Genomic DNA, 25,017 nt, shown 5'->3' with positions numbered 1-25,017 from the left:
TCTAAATTGTGAAATAGATAATCCGGTCCTACTTATTTATTTAATAATAAATTGGTAGACCACATTCGTTTAGCTTGTTAACTAAAATGTGAGGGATGTTTGGTTCATGGAAAAAGAAGAGAGAAAAGTATGGTAAACAGAGAAAATAAAGAAAGATCTTTTGTTTAGTTGGAGTTTAAAAAAAATAGTGATAAAAAAGTAGCATTTTTATGAAAATAAGATTTTCATATTTTGTGGTAAAGAAAAATTAATGAGAAATATGGAAAAACTACCTTTCTATCAATTGAGAATTATGATGTTTTTTTTCTCCAAAACTATCCTTAAGCCATCAAAATATATGGATAAAATTTTTTTTCTTTATTAAGGGTATAATAGATATTTCACATATCTGTTCTTGAAAAGTAGATGCTCAACCAAATATAAACCACTCTAAAATTAGGGCTGCAAATGGGTCGGTCGGATCGGATCGTGAGTGACCCCAATCCGATCCTATCCGATTTTTTGTTCGGGTCCTAATTTTGGACCCAGATCCGACTTGATTGAAAATTGGATCGGATCTGGTCGGGTCCATGCCTACAAATTTTGACCCAACGGGTCATTTGGGTCGAATCGAGTCCATGCATAACCCAGACCCGATCTAAAAAGTAGGCCCAAATGATACTATTACTCTCTAACTTTCGAGGCCCAAATAATGTTGTCCTAAAATGGGTCGGGTTGGATCCGGGTTCGGGTCAAAATTGGGTGGACCAGACTCGACCCGAAAAATAGAACGGGTCCAAATTTAAGACCCAATCTAGGGTTCCTAAAAATTCAGTTTGGGTCGGATCTTACATGGGTCAGGTTATGGGTCGACCTGACCCATTTGTTGCCCTATCTAAAATGGCTACTTTTCCATGATTAACCAAATACAATAAAACTATTTTTAAAGACATCATATCTTTATAAATTATTTTTTAAAAAAAAATATTTCGACAATTAAAAATTATTTGTGCAAAACTCGGAACTTTGACTCGTACAAGAGTTGAAAAGGCTTGCAAATGTCACATCAATTGGATTATTCTAGGATTGGAGCCGCATTCTTTTGCATGAGGCAGGTTCGAGACAAAAGAAAGGGCGACTTGAATGTCCATCCTTCAAGAATTCAAAGATGAACATTGTACGATCCAATCTGTTCTGATATTTGTTATGTGTTGTGGGTGGTAGTGGAAACAAGAGTCCGTGAGATGGAGGGGAAAAGTGGAAGTGATAACAATGGTGCTTGTGGAGATCAAAGCGGGATTTGAAGCGGATGATTTGGTCATCGTAATAACAACTGATTATTTTCAATATTTATGTTTTCAAAAAAACATATTTGTTTGAAAAACAAAGGCAAAAGATAGAGGAATGGTATGGAGCTTGTTATTACAAATCATAGCAACCCACAATGAGATAAATAAGATAATATGGTCCCTCTGGAGCACTTTACTAGAACATTTTGCATAAGAAATTAATAAGTGTTTTCTTATATAAGTTCTAGTTATTCATGATAACTACTCTGGCACGCTGGCAAAGGCAGGTGCCCCTTATATAATGATTGGTTAATGATAATTCAAAAAAAAAAAATATCATATTGATTCACTTTGATATCTTATTTGATTTTTGATTCATCAAAAATATTTCTAAATGATGATATTGATTCTTTGCTTGCTGAAGCTAAAATGGTTATGTTAGATAGTTTTATATACCATAGTGTACAAACCTTTATCTTATTTATAAGCATTGCATTAAAAACATGTAACGGACATGGAAACACAAATATCATGCCCATTGATACGAAGAAAAAGAGTCAGACAATAGAAGCTTGATCTTCTTCAAGTGTAATCATCAAGAGGCTATGAGTTCAAATCTACTGCGAACCACTAGTTACTTAATTAACCTGATTGTCCTCTTAATAACTTTACCTAATTCACCATATCATCAATGATGTTATATAAATACAGTTTATATCGATTCCTGATGTGGTATCGTAAAATATGTTAGGGTTTGAGAATTCTAACTAAAAGCAGCGAGGTTATTATATATGTAAAATCTTTCTATCCGCTTCTTTATAATTTTTTTCTCCTTTTTTTTTTTCTAATACATTTGGTCAACATACTTTATGCAAATATTTAACAAAAATAATCTATATAAAAAAATAGCTAAAAATAAAATGTACGACTTAACAAAAATAAACTCTCTCATTTTTCCGGTGGTTATCTAGATTATTCAAGGGGGAAAAAGGTAGAATATGAACTAAGACCAAAACCCAAAATAAGCCAAGTAATGGAGCAGCTAACCATGAGCTCCATCCTAGCAAAATATAACAATTTTAACTTGACAAGCTCTATGAGATATTTAATTATGCAAAAGTTTGATTCTGGAGCTGAATGTCAACTTCCGGTCATACTTGGCCTAAAACTAACCCAACAGGAAGTAAATTTAGCTAGGCTATGGATCCAAGTTCAAATTAGCCTGGATTAGGTGCCAATTCCTGTTAGATGAGTCCAAATCCATTTGCTCCATTAGCCTGGGTTAGGTTAAATTCCAAGCTGGAAACGTTGAATAGAAGTGGGAGTGAGTCGAAGAACCTCCAAGAGTCCTAGGTACAAAAAGATCGCAGGTCTATAAGAGTACGTGGATGGTATAAATGTTCACGCATAGAGTTTTGCTTACGTGGAGGATACAATTTGAGATGTGAGGAAGCTTAAACTATACTTTCATGAGCGGTTAAAGATTAGATCAGTGAATGTGTCGTTCTCTAGTCAAAATGTCTTAGCAACTGAATTGTTTGGATGTAATAGAACACAATTCATCTCTAAACCGGTCAGTTCCACATTGAACATGATCTTGACCCAACCCATTTGAGCAAACGTCTAGACTTTAGATCCATGTTTGAGCTTTTCTTCCATCAAACCTTGGGTTGGATGGTATTACCCTTGTCACAAGCGGCAAGAGATAGGGTTCGACTTCAAAAGGTGTCAATCCTTGCTTCAACCCCCTTAGGGAGTGCAAATAAGCTAACCAACTTGCGAGCTGCTCAAACTTAACTCGAGTCTAAGCTTGACTCGATTATTACGGAGCTCAAGTAGCTCAAATAGTTTTTCACACGAGCTTAGTTAAGTATATATATTTTTTAATAATATTATAATTTATTTATAATATATATTATTAATTTAATATTTTAAAAATATAATATTTTGTTATATTTTGTTTTAATCATATTTTTTAATTATGACTAAGGTTCAAATTCAAGCTCAGACTCGAATTTGGCTAGATTGATATTCGAGCCGAGTTTCAAGTATTGTTTTTTTTTTTTTTTGATTGAGATCGAGCTCAATTTTGAATTTTAAAGCTCGATCGATTTTAGTCAAGTTTCAAACCCAAATATTTTGAGTTTGGCACCAATTTGATCAATGCAATGGTCGAGCATTGATTTGTTTTTATTGCTCTTAATGAAAGGGGAAAAAATCCTTGATTTATTTGTCCGTGTATCCAATGAAAAAGTAGGATTAGGAGTTGTTGTGGGAATAAAGGATCCGAACTTAGTTCCACAGCGACTAGATAGCGGAAAGGTTTGTTCCTTAAATGGAGGGGAGCTACCCCTTTTCTCTTCAGAGGCACCTTTTATGGGGTAAAACCGTACGTTGGGAAGAGACTATGAAACCCCTTTCAAAGCGGACGATACCTCTGAGGAGAAGCAGTCGCCTCCGCTGTTTGAGACCAGTGGGGACGAGGTCGGAGGGCGACAGATCCCCTCGTAGCGCTGGACGCGCAGGCCGGAGCCCGACCTCCCTTGACCTCATCAATGGTGAGGTCGGAGGGCAGAAAATCCCCCCGTAGCGCTGCACGCGCAGGCCGGAACCCGACCTTCCTTGACCTCAACAATGGTGCTTTCGTTGAGAGCCCTTGACCTCGGCAGAGACCCCTCCACTAGGAAGGCTATGTTGTGGAAATAAAGGATCCGAACTTAGTCCCACATCGACTAGATAATGGAGAGATTTGTTCTTTAAATGAAGGGGGCTACCTCTTTCTCTTCAGAGGCGTCTTTTATGGGGCAAAATCGTGCGTTGAAAAGAGATTATGAAACCCCCTTCAAAACGGACAATACCTCTTAGGAGAAGTAGTCGCCTCCACTGTCTGAGACCAGTGAGGACGAGGACGGAGGGCGGCAGATCCTCCGTAGCGCTGGACACCCGACCTCTCTTGACCTCATCAATGGTGAGGTCGAAGGGCAGAAAATCTCCCCGTAGCGCTAGACGCGTGGGCCGGAGCCCGACCTCCCTGGACCTCAACAAGAGTAGATTTTTTTCTTCCTTGCAGAATATGATGCATCAACCAACACTCAAATGACAACAACAATGTCTAATGGGGACATGGGTTGTAATAGCACTTGGGCTACAGTTGCTGGGATGACTGGCTATCTTGTTTTGATTTTTTTTAATCCTTTTCCATCCATTCCAAATTTCTTATTTTTACGTGCCTTGCTTGTTTCTAGTCAACTTTTCATTTCATAACCTCACGAAGTGTATGATAGGTAATTGCCAATCTTTCTCAAAAAGAATTCTAATTTTCCAACACCTTTATTTTTAAAATAAAAATATTTATGTTCTCTCTCCTCTTGTTCTAGTAATATACTGTAATTGCGGAGTCAATGGAGTTGCATTGGGCTGACATTACATCATTTGGTTGGTCTAACGCAAAGTTGTGACCTAGAAAAGATGGGAATCATTTCATTTAAACAAGAATGCAGACTGTGAACTTGGACCTGCCCTCATGGTTACAATCCACTGCTTAGCGATCAGATGTTCTAGTTTTAATTATTGTATGATGCATCTCCAAAAATCAAGACTTCAGCAATCACAATGCAAGTGAAATACATGTCGATTTATTTTTCCTATCTCCCATCTAAGAACGAATCATTCTTTCACACAATTTCATGCTTGGCCAAGGAGCTATTGTCTTGACTGGTACTGATAAGGAGTATTTTGCTCCATGAGAAATTGATCAAAAGCCTGCCGAATTGGCCTATATCCCTAGTCATTCTCCTTTACGCTACTAGAATCACTTCCGTTTTAAATTTTAATATATCATATCTACTTCAGTTGTTATTTGAGGGAAAGATGCAAGAAAAGGGCATCCCTCTAGGCTATGGCCGCATTTCATCAGATCTTAATAAACTCAGAGTGGAAGATCACAAGTATTCATAGTATCTCTCATGTGGCTTCCATGTGCCACACTATATTTTATAAAAAAGACATGGGCAAGCTCGGCCTGATATTTCATTCAAGCCAAATTTTAAGATCTGAGCTTGAATTGTTCATTATTTGGTCAAAGTCTAATTTGAACTTAATTTTAAACTAAACCGAACTCCTTCCTAATTGATCAGCTTGATAATCTCAAAGTTGAAATCAACTCCTCAACTCAAGCTCACGTAGGAACTTGATTCAAGTTTGAATTAGTGCTTAACTGATTCAAGCAATTAACATAATGCCTTAATCAAACATAAAATATAGAAAATATTATATAAATTACCTTATAATATTCTATTTGTATTAAATTAAGCCTATGATTTAGGTTCAAACACGATTCAATTAGATTCCAATCATATTAACTAGGCGCACAAATACAAGCCACCTTATGATATGGATCCTGACAAATATTAGCAATGGAGTTAATCATGGCAGCATGCCCATGAAAAAAATGAGCGCTGGCATAAATAACAAGAACCGTGTCTCCACATGCACCATTATCCGTGTACAGTAAAATTGCCTGGAAAACAGAATTCAGTAAGGTGCTTACAACCTGCCCAGTTGATCTGAGCACCACAACCTCTTAAAAAACAAGAGCTATAACTGCACTTACAACCTGCCTAGTTACATGCTATGTGGCATATTGGTTTCTTTCTTCGCAGTGCTGTTTTCTGATGATTAATAAGTAGCTAAATTCAGTTCCGTCATTAGACAATAAAGATAACGCATAACATATTGGAAGCACATTTATCAGTTAAAGCACAGGGATAATGATTACGAGTGATGCTGAATTTAGACAGGTCAAGGAACTGCCAATTATCTGATACTTACATCATTTCTTCAAGCACACGTGCCTGAGGTTCAGCGGACATCTTTCTCAGTTGCGACTTTTGCCACGGAACACTCAATTGGCTGCTAGACAAAGATTGCAATAAAGAGCAGTAAGGAGACAGAACAGTCGGTTGAAATTATGTGAGAATGCTGCGGGTACAATAAGACATTTCCCATTGAAGAATACGAACCCTAACACAGAATAAGAAGAAGATAATACCAGATTCAAAGACATGTTACTCACTCAATCCATCAGGTGTGCAATGTAAAATAGGCTCATCAGTTAGTGATGTAAGTAGAGGACCTACTAGGTCATTCTTTTGTGGCAGAGGTGTTGCCACCCATAGCACCTGACAGACTGGAATCCATAGTAGAAAACGTAAGAGGAATTATTAAAGGTTTTTCTCTTTTATTTCTGTTCAACATTATAGGAATTATTATAACATTCATATATACTACCTTAGAATCTCCAGTCAGATGGTCCAGCTAATTTTCATTTTTTCTATGTTTCCCCTTTTTCCATTGTGGCCTGGAAGCATCAAGTAGTCTCCAAGAATTCAAGATATCTCATTTCTAATATTTAACGGTTGCATCTGAGACCTCCACTTGGTCCGTGTTAGAATTAATACTGGCCCCCAACTACATATATACAATCTTGTTGAAACAGGAGAAGAGATGAATAGTCATAATTAAACAAGAAATAATTTCGAATAGCAATATGCATATGTGAAAAAGCTTGAATCAAATCCAAAAATGAGAGGCATAAGCTAATATGAGCACGCAAAGGGGAATAGTATTAGCAAAGGATGCAGAACTTAAAATAGAAGGTTGCAGCAAGTCTCATGCCAAGTCCCTTAATCCATGAGTGCAATCCCAGCCTATTACATATGTCCAATCTTCTTCAGTCTTCCCCTTCTCCACGTACCTATTGTTCTCAAAACATTCGAATTGGTTTTAATAACATTCTTTATCTCCATTAGGCATCTCCAGAATTTTGCTATATCTCTTTGCATGGCATCTCCTTTTACTTTCCTGTATCACCAGTAAGCTTCTTACAGAAACATCCGTCATTATATCACCTTCATCAAATAATTACTGCCTCCTTTTACTAGTAATTCAAATAACCAGAAGCTCAGTTTGTTATCCTTGTAAGGTTATGACTGCAATAAATAGCATCAACTCATAGTCACACTAAGATATCTGCACAAATTAGCATGGAGCATGTAATTACCATACACAAACAACTCAATCAACCGACAACAATGCGAACATTCTATAAAAGGTGGCAGGAAATGAATCGATCACTAAGCTATAGGCCATAAAGTCCTTATTTAATTTCTGCTGCTATGATGTGAATCACTTCATTGAAGTATTTATGAGCTTATAATATTACAGCAAATGACATCAATAGGGCAAAAGCTTACGATAGAGAATGGGCCTTGGTTGCAAATCGAAGGCTTGGAATAAATGTTGTTATGGATAGTTCGCTGGGAATGTGAATGAAATGTAGCATGTTGATGTTCCAAGGAGCACCTAGAAGGTCCAAGGTGATAGCCGGCCCTAGTCCATGAATCATCTCTCACCTTTTCTATGTCCATGGTATTCCAGATAATGCTCTCAAGAACTGAACATTACTTGACGCATGGTTATTAGCTTCCAAGTGGATACGACTAGGCTAGGCCGATCCTTTTTCTTAGGATCCTTGTGGGAGCACCTCTGCCACATTCAAGCTGGTTTCAAATATGGGAGCATCTATATGCGAAACCGAGTACCAAAAAATGAGACAGAACCTTGATCATCGAAGAAAAGATATCATTCTTTTGGTGGGAAAAGTAGCTCTTTTTTCTAACCTTATTTAATAAGACTTCAACAGTAGAAGCCAATGTGGATATTAAACAAAACAAGTGCCTGCGGAGAGACAGCAAAAAAAATCTAGGTTACACTTCAGCAAGAACGCTGTCTGCCCTCAAATCCGATTATGTCCAACCCAAACATGCTATTTTGTGTCTGGTTCATATCTGGTCGACGGGTTGAATAAAGGATTCCTACCCTTGAAAAGAAGCTTTCATGCTTTGATCTCATGAGGCAAAACTCAGGAAAAACTATATTGATTGCTAAGGAATAGGATGATGAACCAAGTCATTATCTTTGATGTGCTTAGTTATTTCATAATATGATCAGAAGGAGAAAAAATTTTGGTCTAGAGAAAAGTTTAAGTAGATAAAGTCATAAACCGACCACCTCATCGTTATCAAGCACTAAATTGACTTTTCTAGACCTTCAGAGGTTCAAACATATTAACAAGGTTTAGTACCAGATACATATGATATATGAGGAGGTTGTGGTACATGCTAAGGTCCCTAGAACAGTAGAATCTCTAATTTCTGTTTTGAATAGTTTATTAGTACAGAAGTCAGATTATAAGTAGGGTACAAAATGGCTCAAATCATGTCAAAAACCTCATGACCCAAACACAAATCTAATAATAGCAATGAAGTTGAAAAAAATAGAACAGAACAAACCCATTCATATCATATGCAGATGCACCCTGTGGATCACCTGATAAATTAATTAAAACTAAAAGAAGTACGATAAGGTCTGAGATAATAAATTGGCATTAGCATTACTACCGTTGCAGCCAGTACTATCATAGCCATAATTGATCCTGTAGTTGCTGCCTTGGTGCAATCCCCATCAAAGGATAAGGTGGAGTTACTGATGGGTCGGCGGTAGGCACAAGGCCGCAACTTGAACGTAGACTGCTAGGGGATTTGGTTAGAGTAGGGAGGGGAGTTAGCCGAGGTGATGGCACAATCAGCAGTAGAAGGGATGAGAGAGAGGGAGAGGGAAACCGGTGGGAAGAAGGTTCTAGGTTCCAAGGGTAAGAACACGAGAGAAGCCTAGAGGAGGGTTCATAAACATGGGTTTGAGGGGCGGAAAGAGAGCGGAGAGAGAGTAATGGTATAACAAGACAGAGAATCAAGGGAGGTAGGGTTAGCAGTTTGAACTTTGAACTCAAGGGGGAAAGAAAAGCCTACCGAAAGCGCATGCTTCTGCCATGTTTGAGGAAGTTTTAAATTCTAATCATGACTTATATTTCATATTTTCAATCTGTCTCCTGAACAACTACCCAGTCTACTGTAAGCCAATTCCCTCAACCCATCCCTAATGGCTCAAAGGGTATGCACGGTAAACCTAAATCAAGCCTAATTATAGTTGGGTAAATTTTCGTTAACCTGAAAGTCGCCCAAAACCAATCCAACTCAGTAATCTCAGGTGAGTTCCAGCAGGATGGCAAATCTAGGTTCTAGATAGTCACCCAAGTTTTGTAATTGATTGGACAACAATTAAATATTTGACAATATGTAATTCCATATTGACAGTAAGATCAACCCAACAACTAAAGTGCTTACAGTTAAATATCAATCAAACAAGCAATAACTACGCCATAGAAATTGTCCACTCTGAAAATATAATATTTCAACAGATAAGTATGCATAGAAAATATAGTGATAAATAAAGCATTAAAAAAAAAGAAAAGAACTGTTGTTGAATCTGAAACAAAAGGCACAAGTGAACTTATGCTGATTGGATGTAGAACAATGAAATTAAAGGATGCAATGATTTGGGTATGTGGGAAAAAAATAGTGAAAAAAAGATGTCAATAGGATAAACCTATCACTTAAGCTTGTTTGGCAAAATCCTCTTAGATCTAGCAACATAGATGAGAGTGTGCAAGGGGGTGGAGAAAGGGAGAGGATCAGAGAAGGGGAGTGAAATCAATGGGGTCATGGGCCAGATCCTAGTGAGATGGAATAAAAACTTAAGAGGCCTTCTTTTTTTAATCCGACAGGATTGGGCTCCACAACCCATGCCCTATTTCTTTCTCGCCCCCGCCCCGCGCACATGCGCACTCTTTCCCCTCCCCCTCCCAATCACACTAGATCCAATGGGGACTTCCTATAGGCCCTTAAAAGGTTATGAGGGATTCTATGCCTCATAAAAGAAGTGATGAATCTTCATGTTATCTCAACCTTTGGATCCAACACCTACTCCAAATAGAAACAATGGGCGAGGAAGGGAAGTCTTGAAATGACCAAGAAGGAAAAAGAAAGCAAGAATGGATACTAGCTAAAAAAGGAGGGCCACGCTATCTGGATGCACGAAAGAAAAGGTAGGGAGGTAATAGGAGTGTGATTCGCTGAGCCTAGGTTTGGTTAATTTCAAGCTTGGACTTCAAGATCAAGCTTGATACGTTTACTATTATTTCGAGGTTAATTTTAAATATAGCAGAACATGAGCTTATTTGATTAGCTTGATCCCAAATCAAGCTGAAATCAACTCAAGACTATAATGAAGCTAGGTTAAGCTTGAATGAAAGTTCAATTCTAAATTTGAAGCTTGGTTTAAGGTTTGGATTGAACCTAAACTAGCATTTAATTGATCCAAAGAATAAAAACGATACACCAATTAAAACCTTAATCTAATGATCCATTATACTTGAATATATTTTATATCTATAACTTAGATATATTCAAGTCTTGTAGAGACAAGCCTAATCAAACTAGATCAATTTTTGACTCAGCTTGAAATAATTTTCACACTTATTTTTCTGGTTAAGCTTGGTTTGTTTAGCTTCAAACTGAACATGACTTGAGCTTTTATCAAGCAAAGCTTGTTTGACAACCCTAAAGGGTAGTTTGCACATAAAAGGATAAAACAAGATTAGATTAAACGATGAAAGAGAAGAAAAGAAGAGAGAAATATGGGCTTATAGTCAATTAGAGAGAGATTAGAGAGGATTAGTCCACTCTCCATTAGTGTTGGACTGCTCAATGTCAAATATTGACCCTCTAATATTTATGATTTGGTACTGTCCAATTATTATGTACGTCATATCATTAAAAGTGCCATGTGACTTCAGGTCATCATTTGACAATCATGTATCAACTCAAGTGGATGTAAACTCGAGTGGATGTAGACACCTTCCACACCAAGGTTCGCAATCTCCATACCGGATATCGTATCGGTTCGGTACGATACACCTCTGTGCCAAAATAGCTCTCTAACTATTTTCTCAATTATTATCTCGGTATGCCTCAGTACGGATCAATACGTATCTCGGTATGCCTCGATACGAGGCAGTACACATTGGTACGGGCGGTACGAGGCTTGTACCGACTTGAAGATATGTTTCATACCAGTTTTCTCCTAGTATGGTGCGGTATGGTATGCTCCATACCAGACAGTACGGCAGACCTTGATCCAAACAAATGGTAGAGCAAACCAGAACCAAATCAAAACTCACTTGTTCAATTGACAAAAAAAATGCATGGAAGAGTTAGGAGCAAATTGCAACAAGCTAACTAAATGAAGCCAAATGCACCAGTAAGTCCTATAGGAAAAGAATAAATAAAAGGGCAACACTAAGTTACATATTCGTGGCAGCAATGTTATTTTGAACTATAATTTTTCAAATTAAAAAATTTAAAAAAAAACTTTTGGAGTTATAAAAGGCAAATATCATATGTTAACTTCCCTATTTAGGAGGCCTGAAAATTGTTTACAGCAATGATCAGCATGAGGGGATTCCTAAATCACCCAAATGGGCACTATGAATTGGTTATGGCAAGTTGGTTTTAACTACTTGAAAAGACAAAATAAGTGGTTGTCTTCGGAACTCTCAACCTAAGTAATATAAGTTTCATCATTTATACAAACTGATGTTTTAAATCCCAGCGGGATGGAGGGCATCCTAGCCGTTCCTTCCTATTCCTATGAGAAGAAAGGATCGGGACAAGGCAAGACTACGAAACCCATCAATGCGAGGAAAGAAGAAGAAAGAGGAAAGAAAGAATGAAAGGAAAGGAGAAAAAGGAAGAAAAAGGAACGAATGAAAGGAGGAAAAGAAAGAAAGAAAGAAAAAAGAAAAAGGAAAGTAATAAAAGGAAGGGGGAACAAAAAGAAAGGAATGAAGAAAGAAGAAGAGAAAGAACAGAGGAAAAGGAAAGAAAGGAAGGAAAGGAAAAGAAAAGGAAAGAAAGAGAGGAAAGAAAGAAGAAAAAGAAAGAAAGAAAAAAGAACGAAACAAAGAAACGAAGAAGGGAAAAAAATTGGGGATACCTACCACTCCCAAGATGCTCGACAGGAACCAATGGAGACAGTAGGGCTAGTGTTCCATGGAGAAACTTTAGCACCACCATCTCACAATATTTAAAATCTTGATATATATGAATGATAAATCAAAGCCATGCAAAGTTACTATCAACTAATAACAAGATTTTTTTATAAAAAAAACAAAGATCAAGATTCTCGCAATTGATCAAAGAAAGAGAAGAGGACAATTAGATGCAAGATTTGACCCCAGGACCTCTCTCCAAAGCAAACTCTTGAAAAACGGGGTGCCACCAAGTGAACCCGATTTTTGTTTGAATTAAAATAAATAAATAAATAACCTAAAAGACTTGTCAATGAAAACCTTTTCTTTCCAAAAAATACATGGTAATAGGTTAGAACGATATGAACAAAAAAAAATCTACAAAAAAGCAAGAACATTTTTCAGAGGATTACTTGCACTTAAATATTATAGCATTTACGCCCAGATGAACTGGGAGAAGAGTCCCAGTTTGCATTGGAAGATGGTGTTATTAGTCACAAAAGTGAGTCTTTCCACTCAATCGTGTAAGTACACAAATCTTGAAAGCTAAGGGGAAGGGTCAATGGTTTAGAAATCTTACGTATGGTGGATGACAACTTCAAAAATTGGTCAAAGTTCAAAGTACAAAGGAATTCTGTTGTGAGCCAAGCCTAGGAAGCTATTTGAAAAAGTCAAGGCAAGAAAATAATAAGATGGAATCTGATGGTATCTTTATGAATTCTCTTCGGTCAGAGTGTAACAAACTAACAATCAAGATTTGATTTGTCTAGACACCTCATTTGAACAGGGAGAAAAACTATTGGATGCATTAATTTTTAAACAGCCATCCAAGTTATGCAAAAAAGGGGTAAAAAATAGGTCAAGGTCATGCTGACCTTAGACAATAAGAGCTTCGCTACATTTAGGGTAGATTGTAGAGAATGTGGTAAAAATTTGTTAAGATGGCAGCTTGTTTAACACACTGTAGTGAACTACTTATAAAATTATAATGGCCTGTATATAATCTAGATAACATGTTTGCACCAATAATCAACAAAGAATGATATGCTAAAGATCATTGTAACAAGTAATGTAAACCATAAATGAGTTATTCTATCTCAATTACTTCCATTCTTTTGAGACAACTTTAAACCTGGCTATCAATGTCCAGTCCAATCTGCTTACCAAGACTTCCATCAAACTGAAAGAACTTATTAGATCGAGAGGATCCACACAATTCATTCGTTGGACATACATATGATCATTGGAGCAAAAAGCGACAATAATATCGAAAGGTCCATTTACATGAAAAACTCAATTAATAACTAAAAGAATGGGACTTGAGCACATCGCATTGAGAACAAGTCTACAGTTGGAGCAGAATTAGAAATCATATTTGTTTTAATTCTTACTAGGAAAGAATGGGTTTAGCTTGCTACCAGTGGCAAGCAGTGCATGCATGCAGATAGTGATGCCAAGCCCCATGCATGATGCCCGCCTTTGGTGTCTGCACACGGATGAGTGTGGTGTATGAAATGTGCAGCATCACACACAAGAGCCGCGCATCACCATCCACATGTGGTGGCACTCATGGCGAGTTAACTAAATCAATTGTGCTTATATCCTCTATATTTATTGCTCAAGTTTTAAAACTTCTAGTAGGCATGATGTGGATGACTGAATGCTGAGATCACATCACAGTCAGAGGACTGCAAATTAGAAGTGAATGCCAAGCAAATAGCACAAATAGCAACACAAAACAGGCACACAGAATCAACAAATGCAAGAGTCTTACAGTGTAAGTATATAGCAGTACTCCACACGACATGCACAACATGAACATTGTTGATGAGACCTCATTCCATCATTACACATGTTCAAATACCAACTGACGAATTGTAAGCCATGCTGCACAGTCAAACTCAGTTAATCATGGTCAAAGAAAAGGACAGACGAGTGCGACTAGAGAGTACAACTAAGATCCATTAAAGGGAAACCTGAATAAGCTATACCAGATTCAGACACTGAAATAAAACTTGGTGGATGAATTGTAAAACAAGCCGAAAACAACAGGGCCCCATCCAACAAGTATATACACTCAGTCGCTAAATAGCAATTCACTTCATGGAGAGGCAGAATTTTCTGAAGCCCATTATAATCATGTGAAATAGATAAATATCCCAGAAATGATAACGTGGTAAACAAAACACTGTCCAAAAACAATGTACTATTTTGCAATCTTCACATCATAATGACATTGCGATAAAACCTTTAGCAGAAGAACTCCATAAATCCAAAGCCACATCTATTATAAAAAAAAGAAAAAGAAAAAAAAGGATAACTCACAAAGACAGCGTTGCACATTATAGAGAAATGTTGATGACAGCTCGGGAGAAGGGAAGAATACAACTAAAGAGAAATCCCAAAATCCATACTACCCATAGAAGGCAATAAAACTGAAGCAAAAGAAGTTGCATTACAAGGCCCAGTCCAAAAGTACATTCTTTTAAAGGCTAAATAGCAGTTGACTTCAAGGAGAGGTTAGGATTTTTTGATTCCCATGCTGATCATGTGAAATAGATAAATATGATGGTAATGATAAAATGGTGAACAAAACATTGTTCAAAAACAATATACTATAGTACTATCCTCCCATCACAATAACATTGTGAGGCCGGCGAGGTGTTGAACTTGGGTTAACAATGCAGGAAGGGTAATCGAAGTAACTGATTGTGCAGAGAGACAAACCTCACTATGACAAGTACGATACAAGGGTAGATGGCAGTTAAAAGAGGAGCAGGGGCAAATCACTCTCTTCTAAGGCTGAAAACATCACCTTGGCAGGCCACTCCAAGATGACAGCTCTCACACGCGCATCGCAAACCCTAGAAATCCACTAGAAGGGAGAAGATAAAGAATAGAGAGAAGGCAAGAACAATTTCCACAAGAAAATTCTCACTAATCAATAACTCACAAGTATCTCTAGTATGATTACAAAAGAAGCCCCAATAAGGGTAGTTATAAGTTGTACAAGAGGACTCTTTTCTTCAACCTTCCAATATGGGATTCCAAAGCCTAGTCTAACTCAAAAAATCCGAACTACTAACATTCCTAATAACATCAAAAGTTCTCAAAAAAAAAGTTTACAAAAATCAAAACTAACATCACACTTTTCTGATTGAGACTAGAAAATAACTAATCATCAAAACTAGTCGTGTCCCGAGAACCATGTGTACAGGACCCGTGACCCGTGACCCGTGCATTCGAGACACCCGAACCGTGCAGTTGGGACTCACGATCCATGCTGAATCAAGTGCGTTCTAGGTGCTCTAGCATCATACTCCCCCGACTAAAGAAGACTCTCCATCGAGTCTAGGTCTTCTTGGTCTTTTTGATCTTCATAGTAAGACGATAGGTCAGCTATGTTAAACGTTGCTGATACTCCATAGTCTCCAAAAAGTTCAATTTTATAGGCATTGTTATTGATGCATTTCAGAACTTTGAAAGGGCCATCTACTCAAGGAGATAACTTAGCATTCTTGGAAGGGAATTGCTCTTTTCCTAAGTGCACCCAAACAAGGTCACCTTCTTTAAAGATAACAGGTTTCCTATGCTTGTTGGCATGATGTTGGTATTTCACTATTTGTCGAAAAATCCTTTCTCGCACCTCTTCATGTAGCTTCTTGATCTTCTTAGCTCGTGCATTAGTATCTCCACTGAATTTATGCATCGTTGGTAGGAGCGCAAGTACTAACAAACTCAAAGGTTGTCTCCCATATACAACTTCAAATGGATACTTCATAGTTGTAAGAATATTCAGCTTCGATCAATAAAAGATTCTACTGTTGCACATAGTACCAACAAAACTTCTTAATAGATTCCCTAAAAATTCACAACTTCAGTCTAACCGTCTATATGGGGATGACCAGCAGAGCAAAATTGGAGTCAAGTGCCCATCTTCCGCCATAAGATTCACCAAAAATGACTCATAAACTTCATGTCCCTATCTAATGTAATCGTCTTAGCAATACCATGAAGGTGCACAATCTAACAGAAGTAGAGTTTAGCAGTGTGAGGCATCATGCATCTTCTCACAGGGCACAAAGTGAGCCATTTTAGAGAATCGATCAACAACCACCACGACTGAATCCTTATTACACTGAGTCCTGGGTAAGCCCACAATGAAATCCATGCTCACAACTTCCCATAGTGCCTCTGGAACCAGCAATGGCAAGTAGAGTCTGGCATTCTATTCTCCTGATTTGGCAATATGGCAAACTTGACACCGTTCAGTATGATGAATTACATCCTTTTCCATCCTTGGCCAATAGAAATTTTTCTTAATAAGCGCTACTATCTTATCTCATCCAAAATGTCCAGCAAGTCCACCATCACGGGCTTCAAAGATAGCCTGATGCAACAAACATTGACGTAGGCACAGCTGGTTACCCTTGTATAGGAATCACTTTTGACAACAAAATTGTTGATATGAACCTTCAGCACTAAGCTTCCAAATATTTCTCCTACAATTCCTTAACAACTTCAAATCCGACAACTTCCGCTGCATAGTGGAAAAGAATACATATCGTTGACTCAAAGCATCCGCTACTCGATTCTGCATAACTAATTTATGCTTGAGAAGGAAAGAAATAGGCTGAAGAAACTCCCTCCAAATGGCATGCCGGCAGCAAAGTTTCTATTGGAAATTTAGGTGCTTGAGTGCCTCATGGTCGCAGTAGAGAATAAACTCCTTGACTCCAATGATCCAAAGCACATACGATAGCCTAGAATTATTTCGATTGAAAATTCAAGTGCTTGAGTGCCTCATGGTCGGAGTAGAGAATAAACTCCTTGACTCCAATGATCTAAAGCATGTACGATAGCCTAGAATTTCTTATTATGTGTTGAGTATTTAAGCTTGGCGTCATTCAACTTCTCACTGAAGAAAGCATTCTTGGCTGAGGACAGCAACAATACCAACAATGGAAGTATCACAATCAACTTCAAAAACTAGGTCAAAGTTTGGAAGGGCTAATACTGGTGCTTTAGTAATCCTCTTCTTCAATTCTTCAATGCTCCATTATGTTTTGTTAGTCCACCGAATTTGATCTCTCTTCATGCACTTAGTCATTGGTGCAGCAATAGAATTAAAATTCTTGATAAATCGTCGATAAAAAAGAGGCTAAGTCATGAAAAATTGTCACCTCATGAAACATCTTGGGCATCGGCCAACTGGTGGTGGTGTCAACTTAAATAGGATCCACTTCAATACCTCGGCTTGATACAACAAATCCGAGGAATACCAACTTGTTGGTGAGGAATTGATACTTCTTCAAGTTGGCAAACAACTTTTGCTCTCTTAAGGCCTGTAACACTTGTTAGAGATGTGTCAAGTGTTATTCCTTCCCCTTACTATAGACAAAGATGTTATCAAAAATATAAGACAACAAATCTCCCAATGAATGGCCTAAAGACTTGACTCATAAAACATATAAAAGTGCTTGGAATGTTGGAGAGAACAAAAGACATAACCATCCACTCGTACAGGCCGTCTCGAGTCTTGAAAGCAGTCTTTCCACTTATCACCTGAGCATAGTTGAATCTGATAATAGCCACTTCGGAGATCAATCTCAGAGAAAATAACTAAGCCATCTAGTTGATCGAGCAAATCATCAAGTTGAGAGATGAGAAATCGGTACTTAATTGTGATCTTATTAACAGCTCGACTATCGATGCACATACGCCACGATCTGTAGCAATGCTAGCAGGGCACATGGATTGATGCTTTCCTGGACCAGGCCATCCTCCATGAGCTCGTCCACTTAATGTTGAAGTTCTTCATGTTCCTTGGGACTTATACAACAAGCATGCTTGTTAGGGATAACGGCACTAGGTACAAGGTCAATGTAATGTTTGGATATTGCACATACGAGGCAGGGCAACTGGGATCTCATCAAGCACAACATTAGCAAACTCTTTGAGGAGTGGTTTGATTGCCCTAGGAAGGTTCATGGACTCCTCATTCTCTTCTAGCACGATCAGGGCACACACAATAGTAGACTCCTTGCATGCATTGAGAAGTTCAAACTTGGAGGTGAAGGCGCTGGTCTCCAATGGGAGGCTTGGGGTGATGATCCATCTTCAAAGGTACTAGGATGATCTTCATGCCATCTTTCTCAAAGGTATAAGTATTCTTGAAGCCATCATGAGTAGCTCTGCGATCATACTGCCATGGATGTCCTAACAATATATAATAGACGTCCATAGAAATGACATTGCACCATGTCTCATCTTGATATCATTTTTCGATGCAGAATTGGATCAAACAACACTTTGTTACCTTTACTTCGTCGTCTTTCCTTAGCCATTGCAACTTGTAGGGACAAGGGTGATCTTCAATAGGCAATTTCAGCCTATCGACCATCAACGTTGCAGCGACATTCTCATAGCTACCTCCGTCTATGATGACGTTGCATACCATGCCATACACGGTGCACTCAGTATGAAAGATGTGGTGCAACCAATCTTCAACTACCACGGTCGTATTCAGGTTGCAACGAACCACCAAGGCATCACCTTGATCGGCATGCACTAGGTTTTTCTCGCTCAAGCCTTCCTCGTCTTATTTGACTGGTTGATCTTCTTCCTCCTCTTATGCGCACGATTCTTTTGGCACCAAAGATATAGATTTCTATTTGGGCATTGTAGTGCCCAAACCTTTGGCACTTGAAACACTTATGGGGGATAGAGGTGATAGTGTTGGAACGGTTGGGTTTGTTAAGGACGTCCTTGTCCTTCCTCTGAGATGGTTAGAAGGCGCTCACTTTGGAGGGTGCCGACATTTTCAATATGGAACTCCTCGATTGGACAATCCAACTCTATACCTTGGAAAGCGCAAACTACTTGTTCTTAGTTGCTACTTCTCGATCTTTGTTGCCAATTGTATCACATTGTTCAACATCCAATAGGGTTGAAGTTGCATTGCTTGCTCAATTTCAGGCTTCAATCCCCCAAGATATTGTGCTATAGGCACTTTGGGTTCCTTAATATCGTACATCATGACGAGCTGCTCGAATTCCATTATGCGCTCTTCTACGTTCATGGCACATTGCCGAAAATTGTGGAGCTTAAAAAATTTATTCTAGTGATAATCTTCAAGGAGAAGATACGCTTGAGTGCAAGATGCATCTCATCCCACGTTCGGATCTTGCCACATCCTTCATGCTCACGTCATCGCTTCAAATTTTTCCACCAAATTGGTGTATTTCTTAAGCTTGATGGTGACTACTTCACAAGCCGATCGTCAAAAACTTCATTAAGCTTGCAGACTCGTTCAATGATGTGAAGCTAATCAATGAACTCATTATGTTGCATGCATCCTTCAAAGTTGGAGATGTCTATTTCGATACCGAAGTCACGATGGTTGCAATATGCTCCCCGCTCACGTTGGTGATGGGTACCTTCTCTCAATGAAAATGCTTTTCTATTGTAGAACGGATTGAAATCTTCCACTTCTTTATTGGAACATTCGTTTTCATCATCAAAGGGCTCTCTATCAGAGTAGTGATTGGAATCCTTGTGATGTCGGCGTTCATGTTACTCTTGCCATTGATGAAGCCACTGATTTTCTTGTCGGAGTTGTTGAAGATGGTGGCGCAATTCATCTCATTCGATGTCTTGCAGAGCTTGCTCACGTTCAACACACTTTTCGACGTTGCAGTAGCGAGGCGGCATATTGAACTTAGGTTGAAAACTCAAAGGAGAAAGAGTATGTCGACGCAGTTGATTATGGCGAGGTAGAAACTCCACTATAGCACGTATGATACAAGAATGGATGATAGTTGGAAAAGGAGCAGGGATGGATCACTCTCTTCTAAGGCCGAAAACACCCCCTTAGCAGTCCACTCCAAATATCCAGCTCTCACAAGTTCACTCAAAAACCCTGCGAGTCTAAAATCCATCAAAAGAGATGAACAGAAAACAGAAAGAAGACAAGAAAAATTCCCACAAGAAAATTTTCACTATCAATAACTCAAGTATCTCTAATATGATTACAAGAGGAGCCCTATGGGGGTATCTATAAGTAGTACAAAGGGACTCTTTTCAACCTTCTAATGTGGGATTCCAAGGCTTAGCCTAACTCGAAAATCCTAGCTACTAACTTTACTAATAACATCAAATTTCTCAAAAAAAAAAGTTCACAAAAATCAACACTAACAACAAACTTTTCTAACTAAAATAGAAAAATGACTAATCATCAAAACTAGTCGTGTCCCGAAAACCACACGTACGAGACCCGCAACTCATGCAGTGTCACATGCGTCTTAGGCGCTCCAACGTCACACTGTGATCTATTCATTAAGCTCACTGAAAATCATTAGCAGAAGTCCAAAAAATCCAAGCAAAGACAGCATCGTCCATTACAGAGAAATGGTGATGACAGTTTGAGCGAAGGGAAAAAAACAACTAAAGATAAATCTTAAAATCCATTCATCTATAAAAGGGAATAAAACTTAAGAAAAAGTTCTATTTCTGAACAGTTATCAAATTGGAATATTTTGTCAATACCCCATGTACCAATACAGTTCTAGAGCTATCTGATCTTTAAACCACAAGAATAAACATAATCTCAATATCAAACAAAACTGTATGAATAAAACAAACTCAATATTAAACAAAAAAAAGACAAAGCACCAATCAGCAGCCAGAAGTTACTGTTGCAAGACTTACAATTTAGTTCATGTGCATCCTTGGGCTTAGCCCCATAGGATGCCCCTGATATGAACCACCAACTCCAATCCACCAACTCCCCCCCCCCCCAAAAAAAAAAAAACAAAGTTGGGGGATCATGAAAATTAGAGAGCCCCAAGAGACCACATTCTAGGATAGCGGAGATGCCATGTTCCCCATCCTATAGCCCTGATTTGGTACCACCCCTCCCCACTGCCAAGACCACATTCTAGGATAGTGGAGATGCCATGTTCCCCATGCTATAGCCCTGATTTGGTGCCACCCATCCCCACTGCCAAAGCAGGGTCAGCAGCATGAGCATGGCAGAAGTCTGAGACAATCATATAAAGCCCGATGCTTTGAAAATGTGACAAGATAGAAGGGAGTACAGAGATGACATGACGGAAGTGGCAGTAAATCATAGGACTAATAATATGCAAAGTAGCAACACATTTGGAATAAGAACAAAGACATGGTTTTCTCCACACAAGACACACAAAAACAGGTCATTCTACAGTGCCTCTGTTAGTGCTGATGTGGCACATATGCAGAATTTACCATGCAAAAAACAACATTTCACATATTAATGGCTGACCTATAGATAATTGAATGAAGAGAAATTTTCTTCTAGACAAAAGGGATTGCTCATTTTTTGAAGCAAGAGGGTTACAGAAAAGGTTCGTAGCTTCGTGAAAGGAATAACATGATTTCTGTAAAGAAGAATCTTCAAATGCACTAGGACAGTAAGACAATCATAAGGGGTGATATCCAGAGTTATGAACAGGTTTCTTGACACTTCATGCCTTGAATTTTAATTTTAAAAAAAAAAGCAAAACCTTACTATTGCGGACTTTTGTTCTGAAACTGGCAGAGGGCTTCCTTTTCACCTGGCTGATTCACTTGTGATGAAATGATCAGCCTCTAAGACTTTAGACTAATAATCATATTATATAATCACTTAAGTTCATCCTGGAAATTAATATATCAAATATCGTTAACAATTTATGGATTATCTACATAACATAAGTGAATCAAGAAAGCAGATCTAAGACATTAGTATCCATGTGCATGAGAATAGTGCTATTAAACTTGACTTGCTTATTCATGATTCTATTATCTTTATTTGACTCATTTTTCTCAACATGTAGTAAATACGATCTGATGATAGCATGCAAAGAACACATTTTTGTGAAGAGGATTACTAATGATAAATGAACACTTAGAATATAATATGAAAATCAACTACGCAAACATACATAAAGAAGTAACAAGTGCAGGAGGCTTAACTTACAGCCAAAGTGATGCAGCGAGAGTATGTCTACAGCATGACATAATGTTGATGGAAGCTCATCTATCAATGTACAAGTTCAGAGATCAAACGATGAAAAGTATGCCATGCTGGACAGTTGAACCTATTGATTGTTGTCAAAGTGAAAGACCACCGCATGAGAAACAAGGGGCCAATATCGCAAGCACAATTAAAGGCTTAAGCAGAGATTGATTAACGGTTCTTCAGAAAAACTAAAGTCATAGCTTGGACAACCAAAGAACCACACTGAACGCATCTTATATTGTTGAAAAAACTAACCACATTTACATACAAATAAGAGGGACTCCGATAGCAGTCCTGTTTTAGGAGAAAGTGGTTTTCTCATGCCCACAATGCTCATAGCCAATATATGGATATCCTGGTAATGATAAATTCGGAAATGTAACACCATTCAAAAACAATTGAATTATTGTATCATCACCACATCACAGAAACAGTGTGAACCATTAAGCTCTCATGAAAACCATCTGCAGAAGACCAAAAAATCCAAAACGACATAAATTAAAGAAAGAGTTATTAGCAAAGACAACATCATCGGTTGCAGATAACCAGTGAAGGCAGTTACAGAGAACGGATAAAAAACACAACTAAAAGGTTAAACCCAAAATCCATACATTCATAAAAGACGACAAAACTAAAAGAAAACACAGTTCCTTTTCTGAATAATTGCTGCATCACTAGGCTTTCCCAACACCCCGAGCGCGAACACAGATTCAAAAGCCAGCCAATCTTTAAACCACATGAATAACCACGATCTTGTAATCGAACTAAAAACAGAGGAAACTCCAATTAGCAAGAAAAACTGACAACAGGAGATAAAAATCAAATGCGGAAACATCACGGTCATTTCTAAATAATCAAAAAAAAACATATAGAAAGTGTTTCAGCGGCATAAAAAATGTTGCAAGATTGCATACCTTAATGTGGTGCATATCCACCCATGTGCCCGACTGATGGCCTTGGCAAAGGGCCCTGTCCACCAGGGCCTGTCTGATAAGAACCACCACTTCCACCAACAACCTGTTGAGACACTGGCTGATTGCCTTGAAATCCCGGAGGACCCTGAAACCCTGGAGGCCCTTGAAATCCTGGAGGCCCCTGAAACCCAGCATTCTGGTACCCCATGTTCCCCGTTCCATAACTCTGTGCTGGAGCTGTCTGAGGGGCTGCAGAAGGAGGCACAGCCTGCTGGCCTCCGGCACCCAATGCTGCCGCCAAAGCAGGGTTCAGTGATGCAAGGACGGCAGGATTTATAGCGAAAGATCCAGGATTCTGCCCTGCTGCTGCCAGCATTGCGAGCGCTGCAGCATTTGGCGACATCCCTTGTCCAAAGCCTTGTGTCCCGCCAACACCCAGAAATCCTTGCCCCAAAATTGCAGCTTGTTGCGCCAAACCCATATCTGGCGGGTTGCCACCAAATCCAGACGCATTGAAACCACTCATGCTCGACGGCACATTTGGAGCGGTGGCGGCATGGGCCGGGGGGGCCGCCACCGCCCCAGCTGTTGCCTTAGTCTTGCTATCGGTGGCCTTCTGGCAGTAGAGCAGGTGGCCCTCGAAGTTCTTATTGGGCTCCTCGAGGGCCCTCCGAGCGCCCTCCACCGTTTTATAGACGAAGAGGGCGAATCCCTTAGGCTTTCCGGTCTGGCGATCGAAGCCAATAGGGCCTTCCTCGATCTCCCCGTACTTGGAGAAGAAGGCATGGAGGCGGGCGCCGTCGACGTTGGAGTGGACGTTCCCAACGTAGATCTTCCTCGGGAGGTTGTCCTGGAGAACCGCGCTAGGGTTAAAGTTAGGGTTAGGGTTGGAGGATGCGGTGTGGTGATGGGGCGGCGGGGGGTGGGAGGCGGCGCCAGGGGGGCCGGCAGATGCGAGCTGGCAGGCGGTCATGCGGTTGTCGATGAGCTTCTGGGGTTGGCAGAGGGCGCGGCGGGCGGAGCGGCGGTGGCGGAAGAGGAGGAAGCCGTAGCCCTTAGAGCGGCCGCTGGCTTTGTCGACGACGACGCGGCAGTCTTCGATCTCACCGTAGCGGGCGAAGGCGGCGCGGAGACCGTCGGAGGTGGTATCCCAGCCCAGGCCGTGGACGAAGAGCTTCCGGTGGGCAGGGTCCAGGTCGGCGAGTCGGTGGATCTCGGCGAGGGTGGCCGGGTCCGAGGCGGCGGCGGAGCGGAGGAGCGAGATCAGCTGCTCCTTCGAGAGGGGCTCCAGGAGCTTCCCGACGTCCTCCTCCTCTTCGTCTGCCTCGTCGTCCTCCACGGCATCCGGAGGCGGTGCCGTCGTCCCACCGGCGGCAGCGGCGGCAGCGGAGGAGTCGAGGGATTGGGGGTCGATGTCGTGGTTGGGGGCGGAGAGGAGGTCGTCCTCTTGGTCGACCTTGCGCTTCTTGGTGGCCATGGAGGGAGAGGGAGGAGGCTTCGGAGGCGTCGTCTCGTCGGTAAAGAGTTTGCTTTAGGGTTTTAGAATGTGGACTTCCGGGCGTCTAATAGAATAAGAGTGCGAGGGACTTGAACACGAGACGATGGGCGTCTAATAAAATCATGTGGCCAACGATGCCGGCCAAGCCCAAGTGTGAAAGAACTGTTTTCATTCATGCTCAAAAATATCGGCCGTTGCCTGGAATGCTTATCTATCACTACGACCGTCTTCCTGTTAGAATGGACGTTATTTGATGAAAATAATAATCATTAGTTTATATTTTTCACAAATCATCTGATTATTTTTTT

General features: G+C 39.7%; 1 protein-coding gene across 13 annotated transcripts; it reads right to left on the bottom strand.

Moving 5' to 3' along the window:
• Positions 1–5,684: 5,684 nt before the first annotated feature.
• Positions 5,685–24,850, bottom strand: LOC103715229 (UBP1-associated protein 2B-like). 13 transcript variants are annotated; one of them, XR_003387189.2, is made up of 6 exons: positions 23,212–24,849; positions 22,256–22,376; positions 14,030–14,142; positions 6,558–6,752; positions 6,343–6,456; positions 5,685–6,179 (listed from the first exon to the last, which is right to left on the bottom strand). XR_003387189.2 is itself a non-coding variant. In XM_026807743.2 (2 exons), exon 1 carries the CDS (start codon positions 24,686–24,688, stop codon positions 23,213–23,215), a length of 1,476 nt encoding a protein of 491 aa, XP_026663544.2. In that variant the 5' UTR covers positions 24,689–24,850; the 3' UTR covers positions 22,503–22,761; position 23,212. The 13 variants fall into 13 exon arrangements, 2 of the variants coding, with proteins under 2 accessions (XP_026663544.2, XP_008801015.2); XR_003387188.2 differs by having other exon boundaries at positions 5,685–6,182; positions 6,343–6,752; XR_003387187.2 differs by having other exon boundaries at positions 6,343–6,752.
• Between the last annotated feature and the right edge of the window lie 167 nt (positions 24,851–25,017).

Source organism: Phoenix dactylifera, unplaced genomic scaffold, assembly GCF_009389715.1.
Source record: "Phoenix dactylifera cultivar Barhee BC4 unplaced genomic scaffold, palm_55x_up_171113_PBpolish2nd_filt_p 000190F, whole genome shotgun sequence".
NCBI lineage: Eukaryota > Viridiplantae > Streptophyta > Magnoliopsida > Arecales > Arecaceae > Phoenix > Phoenix dactylifera.
The sequence above is the reverse complement of the archived record's forward strand: the minus strand, read 5'-3'. Positions and strand labels throughout refer to the sequence as shown.